Raw genomic sequence first — 12,881 nt, forward strand, 5'->3', positions numbered from 1 at the left:
ATGTTTTTTATGAAGTTGAACATATGCTGTTTTTGACAGAATGTTAAAATTAGGTGGAATCAAAATAATTTTTGGACCAAGTTACACTTCTCAAAAGGCACTGAATTATTGGAATGACCCTATTATGTCTGTAGTGAAGATGATACAACAATTGAATGTCAGGAGCAGGAGACCAGTTTTCAGGTGAATAGTTAAAAACATAAAATGTAGCATTTCCCCTGAGATCCTTTGAGTACAACTAGAACCTCCTTCCCCAGTAAGCTGTTGGTTCTGTAGCCTTTCAGGTTAGAGCCAAAATAGACACTCAGAGGTCATTCCCTTATTAATCTCTCTCTGTTGCAGTCTGAGACACACTGCTCCTTGTGAAACTGGAAAGGCTGTGTGATGCAGCTGAGCCGAAATGGCCTGTCATGGTAGATTTACTGCAGTAAGAGTGGCAACAGACATCAGGGCTGGACATGGATTGTAAGGTGCTTTATCAGAGTATTAAAACCGGAAGGTGAGACTGAGAGATTACAATGTGTCCTCTGTGCGAACGGGATGTTTCAACTGGGTTTGTGACTGGGAGTTACAGTTAGCACCACTATGGGCTAAATCACGTAGGGGAAGAGAATATCAGGCTCCAGGGTCTAAATGAACAGTACCCGCTATTGACGAACACTTGAATGTGTTCTGACCTATAGAAATAAATACTTGATGTCACTGTAGGGCACAATTGATTGTGTTATCGTAAAATGCTTCATGATACAGATATGACAGATCTATAGCTCATTTTGATTACTAATTTTAACAAAAAAAACTGTTAAAGTTGACTTTTGTGTAAGTAAAGTGATTTGTTCAGTGCTTTCTGACAACAGAGTTGTAAATAGCTTGTGAGAGTGAGAGAGTGAGATGTAAAGGGAGGCGGGGGCAGCCTACACAGGACTTTGTACCTGCAGGTCATTGGCCCAGGCCATCTAATTACCACAGTTACCACGGCCCCGTAAACCAGCTCCGCTGTTTCCAGGTCACTGATTGGGCAGGGGAGGGAGATTTGCTGACTTACCATTTCATGCCGGAGGTAGACTGAACCGGATAATGATATCATGGCCTGAAGTTCAAATCAAATCAAACTGTATTTGTCACATACACGGAATACAACAAGTGTAGACCTTACCGTGAAGTGCTTACTTATAAGCCCTTAACCAACAGTGCAGTTCAAGAAGAGTTAAGAAAATATTTACCAAATAGACTAAAGTAAAACATTATAATAAAAGGTAACACAATAAGAATAACAATAACGAGGCTATACACCGGGGGTACCGGTACCGAGTCAGTGTGCGGGGAAACAGGCCAGCCGAGGCAACTTGTACATGTAGGTAGGGGTGAAGTGACTATGCATAGATAATAAACACCGAGCAGCAGCAGTATACAAAAGGGAGGGGGGTCAATGTAAATAGTCTAGTGGCGATTTCATTAATTATTCAGCAGTCTTATGGCTTTGCGTCAGAAGCTGTCAAGGAGCCCCTCGGTCCCAGACCTGGTGCGCCGGCACCGCCTGCCATGCTGCAGCAGAGAAAACAGTCCATAACTTGGGTGACTGGAGTCTCTGACAATTTTATGGGCTTTTCTCTGACACCGCCTATTATATGGATGTTCGGAAGTTTGGATGTTCGGAAGCTTGGACCCAGTGATGTACTGGGCCGTACGCACTACCCTCTGTAGCGCCTTACTGTCAGATGCCGAGCAGTTGCCATACTAGGAGGTGATGCAACCGGTCAGGATGCTCTCAATGCAGCTGTAGAACCTTTTGAGGATCTGGGGACGCATGCCAAATCTTGTCAGTCTCCTGAGGGGGAAAAGGTTTTGTTGTGCCCTCTTCACAACTGTCTTGGTATGTTTGGACCATGATAGTTCGTTGGTGATGTGGACACCAAGGAACTTGAAACTCTCGACCCACTCCACTACAGCCCCGTCAATGTTAATGGGGGCCTGTTCAGCCTGCCTTTTCCTGTACTCCATGATCAGCTCCTTTGTCTTCCTCACATTGAGGGAGAGGTTGTTGTCCTGGCACCACACTTTCAAAGCACTTCATGGCTACCGACGTGAGTGCTATGGGGCTGTAATCATTTAGGCACAGGGACAATGGTGGTCTGCTTGAAACATGTAGGTATTACAGACTCGGTCAGGGAGAGGTTGAAAATGTCAATGTCAAGGTTTTGTTCTCATCGCTTACCGAGAGCGTTATCACACAGTCATCCAAAACAGCTGGTGCTGTCGTGCATGCTTCAGTGTTGCTTGCCTCAAAGCGAGCATTAAAAGCATTTAGCTCATCTGGTAGGCTCGCGTCACTGGGCAGCTTGCGTCTGTATTTCCCTTTGTAGTCCGTAATAGTTTCAAGCCCTGTCACATCCGACAAGCATCAGAGCCGGTGTAGTAGGATTCAATCTTAACCCCGGTATCAGCTAGCGTCCCACCTCGACAACAGCCAGTGAAATTGCAGAGCGCCAAATTCAAACAACAGAAATCCCATAATTAAAATTCCTCAAACATACAAGTATTATACACCATTTTAAAGATAAACTTCTTGTTAATCCAACCACAGTGTCCGATTTCAAAAAGGCTTTACGGTGAAAGCACACCATGCGATTATATTAGGAGAGCGCCTAGCCACAAGAAACCCTACAGAGATTTTCCAGCCAAGGAGAGGACTCACAAAAATCAGAAATAGCGATTAAATGAATCACTAACCTTTGATGATCTTCATCTGGTGGCACTCCCAGGACTCCATGTTACACAATAAATGTTCGTCTTGTTCAATAAAGTCCCTTTTTATGTCCAAAAACCTCAGTTTAAATTGGCGCGTTATGTTTAGTAATGCATTGTCTCAAATAACATCTGGTGAAATTGCAGAGAGCCAAATCAAATTACAGAAATACTCATCATAAACATTGATGAAAGATACAAGTGTTATACAGAGGATTAAAGATAAACGTCTTGTTAATCCAGCCGCTGTGTCAGATTTCAAAAGGGCTTTACGGCGAAAGCACACCATGCGATTATGTTAGGACAGCGCCTAGCCACAAAACACCATACAGACATTTTCCAGCCAAGGAGAGGACTCACAAAAGTCAGAAATAAAGATTAAATTAATCAGTTACCTTTGATGATCTTCATCTGGTGGCACTCCCAGGACTCCATGTTACACAATAAATGTTTGTTTTGTTCGATAATGTCCCTCTTTATGTCCAAAAAAACTCAGTTTTGTTGGTGCGTTTAGTTCAGTAATCCAAAGGCACAAAGCGCGCTTTCAACATCCAGATGAAAAGTCAAAAAAGTACAATAAAAGTTCGTAGAAACATGTCAAAAGATGTTTAAAATCAATCTTCAGGTTGTTTTTGTCATAAATAATCAATAATATTTCAACCGGACAAAAGCTTCGTCAATAGAAAAGGAGAAACAAGAAAGGTGCGCTCCCGATCACGCGCTGGACTCATGTCTGGAAATTTCCACTGTCCACTCATTGAAAGTGCTGTATCTCCCTCATTTTTCAGAGTAAAAGCCTGAAACAATGCCTAAAGACTGGCCACATGTAGAAGAAGCCATAGAGATTGTGAACTGGGTCCTAAGTCTTTGTATGGTGGATAGGCTTTCAATGGAAAAACAGCCTTTCAAAATAATAGTACTTCCTGGATGGATTTTCCTCAGGTTTTTGCCTGCCATGTCAGTTCTGTTATACTCACAGACATTTTAACAGTTTTGGAAACTTTAGAGTGTTTTCTATCCAAATCTACCAATTATATGCATATCCTAGCTTCTGGGCCTGAGTAGCAGGCAGTTTAATTTGGGCTTGCTTTTCATCCAAAATTCCAAATGCTGCCCCCTACCCTAGTGAAGTTAATCCTGTATTGACTATTTGCTTGTTTGATGGTTCATCTGAGGGCATAGCGGGATTTCTTATAAGCGTCCGGATTACTCTCCCGCTCCTTGAAAGCGGCAACTCTAGCCTTTAGCTCGATGCGCATGTTGCCTGTAATCCATCGTTTCTGGTCTGGATATGTACGTACGCTCACTGTGGGGGGGACGTTGTCGATGCACTTATTGATGAAGCCGATGACTGAGGTGGTGTACTCCTCAATGCCATTGGATGAATCCCGGAAGATATTCCAGTCTGTGCTAGCAAAACAGTTCTATAGTGTTGCATCCGCGTCATCTGACCACTTCCGTATTGAGCGAGTCCCTGGTACTTCCTGCTTAGTTTTTGCTTGTAAGCAGGAATCAGGAGGATAGAATTATGGTCATATTTGCCAAATGGAGGGCGGGGGAGAGCTTTGTATGCATCTCTGTGTGTGGAGTAAAGGTGGTCTAGGATTTTTTTTCCTCTGGTTGCACATGTGACATGCTGGTACAAATTTGGTAAAACTGATTTATGTTTCCCTGCATTAAAGTCCCCGGCCACTAGGAGCGCTGCCTTTGGGTGAGCATTTTCTTCTTTGCTTATGGCCTTATAGAGTTGGTTAAGAGCAGTCTTAGTGCCAGATTCATTCTGTGGTGGTAAATAGACGGCTACGAATAATATAGATGAGAACTCTCTTGGTAGATAGTATGTTCTACAGCTTATCATAAGGTACTCTACCTCAGGCGAGCAATACTTCAAGACTTCTTTAATATTAGATATCGCGCACCAGCTGTTATTGACAAATAGACACACACCCCCACACCTCGTCTTACCAGACGTAGCTTCTCTGTTCTGCCGGTGCATTGAAAATCCCGCAAGCTCTATATTATCCGTATCGTTGTTCAGCCACGTCTCGATGAAACATAAGATATTACAGTTTTTAATGTCCCGTTGGTAGGGTAATCTTAATTGTAGGTCATCAATTTTATTTTCCATTGATTGCACATTAGCAAGAAGAACGGATGGCAGTGGGAGATTGCTCGCCTACGGATTCTCAGAAGGCAGCTCGATCTGTGGCCCCTTTTCCTGCGTCTTTTCTTCACTGTTCCAGTGAAAGCATGATAACCTTCTCATCGGACTCGTTAAAGGAAAAAGTTTATTCCAGTCCGCGGTGATTAATCGCTGTTCTGATGTCAAGAAGTTATTTCGGTCATAAGAGACGGTAGCAGAAACATTATGTACAAAATAATTGTAAAAAATAAGTTATACAAAACGCAAAAAACTAAGAAAATAGCACAATTTGTTGGGAGAATGTAAAACGCCAGCCATGTTCTTCGGCGGCATCTTTTTTCGCGGGTAAACGGTGCAAGTATCTACGACTTTCAAGATGTGTGTGTGTCTGTGTGTGTCTTTGTGTTTGTGTGCGTGTGCGTGTGAATGTTTGCGTGCCCGCATGTGTGTGTGCATGCATATTTGTCCAGTTGTACTGTATATTTGTGTCAGTTCCATTTTCATCTCGGGTCCCACTGTGCTGCAGCCACAAACACAAACACATCATCTGACAGAGAGCAGAGCCTCACCTAAAGGATTTAGGTGCTCTGCTTTCTCTCTGCCAGAGTCACTCTCCCTGCCACTTACTCCTTTCCTTTCTTTCTTTCTTCCATTCCTCCCTCATTCACTTACTCACTTTCTGACACCTAAACTATATGATTCAGAAGAGAGCCTGGTGCAGTTTGTTCAATAGTAATTTCTCACCACACTGCTGAAAATGACTTGGTATTAGGCTTTCTCTTTTTCCCTTTCTTACAACAGAGAATGGCAAATGGCAAACATATGATGTGTAATGTGATGTGCCAGCTGTAAATGAATTTGGTAATAAACCTCTATGCATCTTTCTCTTTCTGGCTTTATCTCTCTTTCTCCTTTTTCCCCTTTCTCTCTTCTATTAGTCCATTCTAAAAATAAGAACCGGCAGACGTGCGTGAGGAAGAGTCTGATCTGCGCTTTCGCCATGGCCTTCATCATCAGTGTCATGCTCATCGCAGCCAATCAAATGCTGCGGAACGGCCTGGAGTAGCCACACCCGGCCACGCCCACTGTGAGCGGGGTAAAAAAACCTGCATGTGCATGATGACAGTGGGTGAGGTCATTTCCTGTTTCTTTAGAAGAAAAAAACGACTTCAAAAATGCCTCACTGATGGTGACATACAAACAAAAAACACTGACTGATAAACCACCAGATTTCTCTGAGTGAATGACAGTCCGACATCCAACGACACTGAGAAGCCAGCATGAGGAGTCCAGCGAGACCCCTCATAACCCCTTTACTCTGGCAGGGACATTCAAGGGCTGACTTTCGCTTACTCTGCTGTCTCTGTTCCCTAATGCAATAAAAACACAAGTACAGGAGTTCAGTACTCTTCTTCTCTTCCCTTCCCTACCCGAGTCTTCATATGATGGTACTTCAGAAGGCAATTTTAACTGCTTGCCTCAGAAGGCAAAATTCATGGTGGATTGAGACAGGCCCTCAGTGTATCTGTATAAGGCAGCATCCTTGTGGATTGAGACATATCCTCAATTGTATCTGTGTGAGAGAGATTGGAGTTATGCCTCCTGCGTTGCAGCTTGATGAGCCACGGGATGCACTGCTGCAATCTGGCTACGCACACACGTACTTATGTATGCACTAACACACACACACACACACACACACACACACACACACACACACACACACACACACACACACACACACACACACACACACACACACACACACACACACACACACACACACACACACACACACACACACACACACACACACACACACACACACACACACACACACACACACACACACACACACACACTGAAATAATTGGCCTGTTATTCTAGTTTCCAGAGGGGAGGTGGAAGCCAGCTCATCATTGGAGCATACAGTAAGGCTTTGGATGCGACAGGCATGATGGTGTCGTCTGCTGTAGGGCTGGTGTTTAAGCTGTTCTAGAAGCTTTCATCCGGAGTTCAGGAGTGAAATCAGTTGGTATTCTTGTGGACAATATTTTCCCAATATGTAAAATTGAAAAATAACTCACTCTTACTTTCTCTGTGGAAGGTTCTCCAGTGCTAAACAGAACAGTGTTTGGAAGACCATAGCTGTGAAAAGTCTGGGCTGTAATGTACCTATGATCTAATTCCTCTTGAGGTAGGTAGGTCTGAACTCCTGTATTGTATTGACTCTCATGGTAATATTGAAACCACCTTCAGTTTTGCTGAGCACTGCTTGTAATAGCTACAGTACTGCATGCGATCAAGTCCAACGTCGATATGTAAATATGTATGTAACCCATGTTGTTGTTGTCTAAGTGTATTGGTTGATGGTGTTCTTTGTGCATGATTGTTGGTACAGTCTGCTCTAGCAGATTTAGAGGTGGAGGGAAGGAAAGGGCACTGTGAAACCAGATGCTAATGCCTTCCACGTCACAATACACAGGCAGGTAGACAGACAGAGACACAGCTCTCTGGCCAAAGCCATAGAACTCAATAGAGATGTACTGAATGAAGAACACTAAACTGTTGTTGTTTTCTGTTACAAAAGTGTATTTTTGGTAGGAACAGTCCATCATTTGTGGGTTCCTTCACCCACCCTTTTGCACTCTATAATAATTGCCATCTTTCCCCATGAGCAGAAAGGAGAGTAGAATCACAGACTGGTGCAAGAGCCCCATCTAGAGGTTGGCTCCAGGATTCTGATATTTTTTGTAAGAATTTATGTGCTCTCCTAGCTCTGGTCCAGGGTGTCAGTGCAGCCTGCAAACCCTTTAAAAAAATAATGATAATTTCACCTTTATTTAACCAGGTAGGCCAGTTGAGAACAAGTTCTCATTTACAACTGCGACCTGGCCAAGATAAAGCAAAGCAGTGCGACACAAACAACAACACAGAGTTGCACATGGAATAAACAAGCGTACAGTCAATAACACAATAGAAAAAAAGAAAGTCTATATACAAGGCAATAAATAGGCCATAGTAGTGAAGTAATTACAATTTAGAAAATTAACACTGGAGTGATAGATGTGCAGATGATGATGTGCAAGTAGAAATACTGGTGTGCAAAAGAGCAGAAAAGTAAATTAAAACAATATGGGGATGAGGTAGGTAGATTGGATGGGCTATTTACAGATGGGCTATGTACAGCTGCAGCGATGGGTTAGCTGCTCAGATAGCTGATGTTTAAAGTTAGTGAGGGAAATATAGAGCCTAATATACCCTGAGCCTAGAGTTAGCAGGCCGCACTAATGCCATGGACCAGAGCTAGTGCTCCGCCAACATGGTGTCGCTCTGCATACTGTAGTGCTGTCATTTATTACACGAAAGGTATGCGGAAATGTCAGCTGAATTATTCATCCCTTGTATTCAGATGTATAATTATCAGAACATGAAATGTTGAAGTATAATATTATGATTCTTATCTATCTTATCTGTATAGAAAGTTTTATGAAAAGATGAATGTTCTACCAAAATAATTGTTGGTTCGATTAACTGCACTGTTTGTGGAACATACAGTTGAAGTCAGAAGTTCACATACACTTAGGTTGGAGTCATTAAAACTCGTATTTCAACCACTCCACAAATTTCTTGTTAACAAACTATAGTTTTGGCAAGTCGGTTAGGACATCTACTTTGTGCATGACAAGTAATTTTTCCAACAATTGTTTACAGACAGATTATTTCACTTCTAATTCACTGTATCACAATTCCAGTGGGTCAGAAGTTTACAAACACTAAGTTGACTGTGCCTTTAAACAGCTTGGAAAATTCCAGAAAATGATGTCATGGCTTTAGAAGTTTCTGATAGGCTAATTGACATAATTTGAGTCAATTGGAGGTGTACCTGTGGATGTATTTCAATGTCTACCTTCAAACTCAGTGCCTCTTTGCTTGACATCATGGGAAAATCAAAATAAATCAGCCAGACCTCAGAAAACAATTGTAGCCCTCCACAAGTCTGGTTCATCCTTGGGAGCAATTTCCAAACTCCGGAAGGTACCACGTTCATCTGTACAAACAACAGTACGCAAGTATAAACACCATGGGACCGCACAGCCTTCATACCACTGAGGAAGGAGACGTGTTCTGTCTCATACAGATGAGCATACTTTGGTGCAAAAAGTTAAAATCAATCCCAGAACAACAGCAAAGGACCTTGTGAAGATGCTGGAGGAAACAGGTACAACAGTATCTATATCCACAGTAAAACGAGTCCTATATTGACATAACCTGAAAGGCCGCTCAGCAAGGAAGAAGCCACTGCTCCAAAACCGCCAAAAAAGCCAGACTACGGTTTGCAACTGCACATGGGGACAAAGATCGTACTTTTTGGAGAAATGTCCTCTGGTCTAATGAAACAAAAATAGAACTGTTTGGCCATAATGACCATACTTATGTTTGGAGGAAAAAGGGGGAGGCTTGCAAGCTGAAGAACACCATCCCAACCGTGAAGCACGAGGGTGGCAGCATCATGTTGTGGGGGTGCTTTGCTGCAGGAGGGACCGGTGCACTTCACAAAATAGATGGCGTCATGAGGAAGGAAAATGATGTGGATATATTGAAGCAACATCTCAAGACATCAGTCAGGAAGTTAAAGCTTGGTTGCAAATGGGTCTTTCAAATGGACAATGACCCCAAGCATACTTCCAAAGTTGTGGCAAAATGGCTTAAGGACAACAAAGTCAAGGTATTGGAGTGGCCGTCACAAAGCCCTGACCTCAATCCTATAGAAAATTTGTGGGCAGAACTGAAAAAGCGTGTGCGAGCAAGGAGGCCTACAAAACTGACTCAGTTAAACCAGCTCTGTCAGAAGAAATGGGCCAAAATTCACCCAACTTATTTTGGGAAGCTTGTGGAAGGCTAACCGAAACGTTTGACCCATGTTAAACAATTTAAAGGCAATGCTTCCAAATACTAATTGAGTGTATGTGAACTTCTGACCCACTGGGAATGTGATGAAAGAAATAAAAGCTGAAATAATTCTCTCAACTATTATTCTGACATTTCACATTCTTAAAATAAAGTGTTGATCCTAACTGACCTAAGACAGGGAATTTTTACTAGGATTAAATGTCAGGAATTGTGAAAAATTGAGTTTAAATGTATTTGGTTAAGGTGTATGTAAACTTCTGACTTCAACTGTACATAGCAGTCTATTTATTGCAATTATGTATGTCTTTCCCATGGCAGAAAATCTCCTTTCTAATCACATTGAAGGGGTTTGCTTTTAAGTATGATCAATGAATGTCCTCGTTCATTTTAACATCATGCTTGGATGGATGGCTTCTCTGTGAAGTTTTCATATTTGTTTTATGATGTCAAAGTAAAAGCACAGGCCACACTGGATTTAATATTGTTGAGACCACCAATTTAAGCCTAATAGGTGGCAAATTCTCTCCTCATTCATTGTATAATGTATTCTGTCAAACTGGAGCTTGTTCCTTATTTTGCTGTTTTGAGCCGTCACCCTTGTCTGCTTCATTAATGGTACCCTAATACATATGTAGTGCACTACTATTGACCAGGGCCCATGGGGCTCTGGTCAAAGTATTGCACTATAGAGGGAATAGTGAGTCATTTGGGACACAGCCCTGCCCTAACCCCACGATACACTGTAATACCAGGGTATCGTCAGAGCCTTATGTTTATGAAGAAATAAATACATAGTAGCCCACATTAAAGGCTCTAGCCTGGGTATATTAAACAGTTACAGGTGATGGAGCTGTACCTGCCCTCACAGAATCAATGTATTTCTTAATAATAAAAAGTGATGGTGAATTAGGCTGGAAAACTAACACAGTCTCACTTCAGTAGCATGGTGGTTGAATTGCCTTCGGAAAGTATTCAGACCCCTTGACTTTTTCCACATTTTGTTACGTTACAGCCTTATTCTAAAATTGATCAAATCTTTTTTTTCTGTCATCTATCTACACACAATACCCCATAATGACAAAGAAAAAACTGTTTTTTTTACATTTTTGCTAATTTATTAAAAATAAAAAAACAATATCACATTTACATAAGTATTCAGACCCTTTACTCAGTATTTTGTTGAAGCACCTTTGGAAGCAATTACAGCCTCGATTCTTCTTGGGTATGACGCTACAAGCTTGGCACACCTGTATTTGGTGAGTTTGTCCCATTCTTTTCTGCATTTCCTCTCAAGCTCTGTCAGGTTGGATGGGGAGCGTTGCTGCACAGCTATTTTCAGGTCTCTCCAGAGATGTTTGATCGAGTTCAAGTCCGGGCTCTGGCTGGGCCACTCAAGGACATTCATATTCTTGTCCCGAAGCCACTCCTGCTTTGTCTTGGCTGTGTGCTTAGGGTCGTTGTCCTGTTGGAAGGTGAACCTTCGCCCCAGTCTGAGGTCCTGAGTGCTCTGGAGAAGGTTTTCATTAAGGATCTCTTTGTTCTTTGCTCAGTTAATCTTTGCCATGATCCTGATTAGGCTCCCAGTCCCTGCCACTGAAAGACATCCCCACAGCATGATGCTGCCACCACCATGCTTCACCGTAGGGATGGTGCCAGGTTTCCTCCAGATATAATGCTTGGCATTCAGGCCAAAGAGTTCAATCTTGGTTTCATCAGACCAGAGAATCTTGTTTCTCATGGTCTGAGTCCTTTAGGTGCCTTTTGGCAAACTCCAAGCGGGATGTCATTTGTCTTTTACGGAGGAGTGGCTTCCGTCTGGCCACTCTACCATAAAGGCCTGATTGGTGGAGGGCTGCAAAGATGGTTGTTCTTCTGGAAGGTTCTCCTATCTCCACAGGGGAGCTCTAGAGCTCTGTCAGAGTGACCATCAGGTTCTTGTTCACCTCCCTGACCAAGGTCTTCTCCCTTGATTGCTCAGTTTGACCGGGCGGACAGCTCTAGGAAAAGTCTTGGTGGTTCCAAACTTCTTCCATTTAAGAATGATGGAGGCCACAGTGTTCTTGGGGACCTTAAATGCTGCAGACATTTTTTGGTACCCTTCACCAAATCTGTGTCTCGACACAATCCTGTCTCAGAGCTCTACAGACAATTCCTTTGTAAATAAGATATTTCGGTTTTTATTTTTAATACATTTGCAAACATTTCTAAAAACCTGTTTTCACTTTGTCATTATGGGGTATTGTGTTTAGATTGCTAAGGATTTGTATTTATTTAGTCAATTTTAGAATAAGGCTGTAACGTAACAAAATGAGGGAAAAGTCAAGGGGTCTGAATACTTTCTGAAGGCACTGTATGGACACTGTACATAAAATACATACATATACAGTACATACACATACACATGTAAACTTTTCATGCACAACATTAAAACATGTAGGGGTTGTTTCCTGGACACAGATTAAGCCTTGTGCTGGACTAAAAAGCAAGATCAATGTTAAATCTCCATTGAAAGTGCTTTTTAGTCCAGATTTAAGTTAATATTAAGAATAGCCTGAATATTGTCTATGTAAATATTAAAATCTGTAAAAAAAAAAATAAAAAAAAGGGAAAAAAAGGAAATGGAAAGCATTTATGCAATAAAACATCTCTTTTTTGGTAAAGGTTGTTTTTCTCATTGTCTTCCATCAGATAGGACTAGTGTTGCGTAGGAGAACACAACAAGATGGAGGTATAAGCCAGTAAATAGCTTTGCTGTAAACCTGGTTGTAAGTTATAGATCAGGGCCCATATTTACAAAGCATCTAGGACCCCTAGACTAGGATCAGCCCCCCCCCCCCCCCCCCCCCTTAAAAGGCAAAACTGATCCTAGTTACTAGGTGAACCGATTATACAGCCCACTGTTACACTATACTCGCTGGGTCTAGGGGCCCTAGGCTTGCCTAATTGTTCTGTAACCTGACTAGGTGTGTTCATTAACATGGAAGTATGAGTGTGTGGACCTTGTTGGGTGTGTGTGTGGGCCTGAGGACAGCAGGCTCACTTACCAGGGATCTAGGGGGTCAGCGCTGGCGTGACTTCA

At 42.3% G+C, this 12,881-nt stretch overlaps 1 protein-coding gene across 1 annotated transcript in view; it reads left to right on the forward strand.

The window, feature by feature from the left end:
- LOC106581213 (calcium-binding protein 8) overlaps positions 1-12,401 on the forward strand; it is a 91,605-nt gene extending 79,204 nt beyond the window's left edge. The window contains exon 5 of the mRNA XM_045703761.2: positions 5,827-12,401. Coding sequence (XP_045559717.1) covers positions 5,827-5,954 — 128 coding nt within the window. The 3' untranslated portion in view covers positions 5,955-12,401. The remainder of the gene's footprint in view (positions 1-5,826) is intronic.
- Positions 12,402-12,881: the final 480 nt, after the last annotated feature.

The sequence above is a fragment of the Salmo salar genome, chromosome 20 (assembly GCF_965601325.2).
Source record: "Salmo salar chromosome 20, fSalSal1, whole genome shotgun sequence".
Classification (NCBI taxonomy): domain Eukaryota; kingdom Metazoa; phylum Chordata; class Actinopteri; order Salmoniformes; family Salmonidae; genus Salmo; species Salmo salar.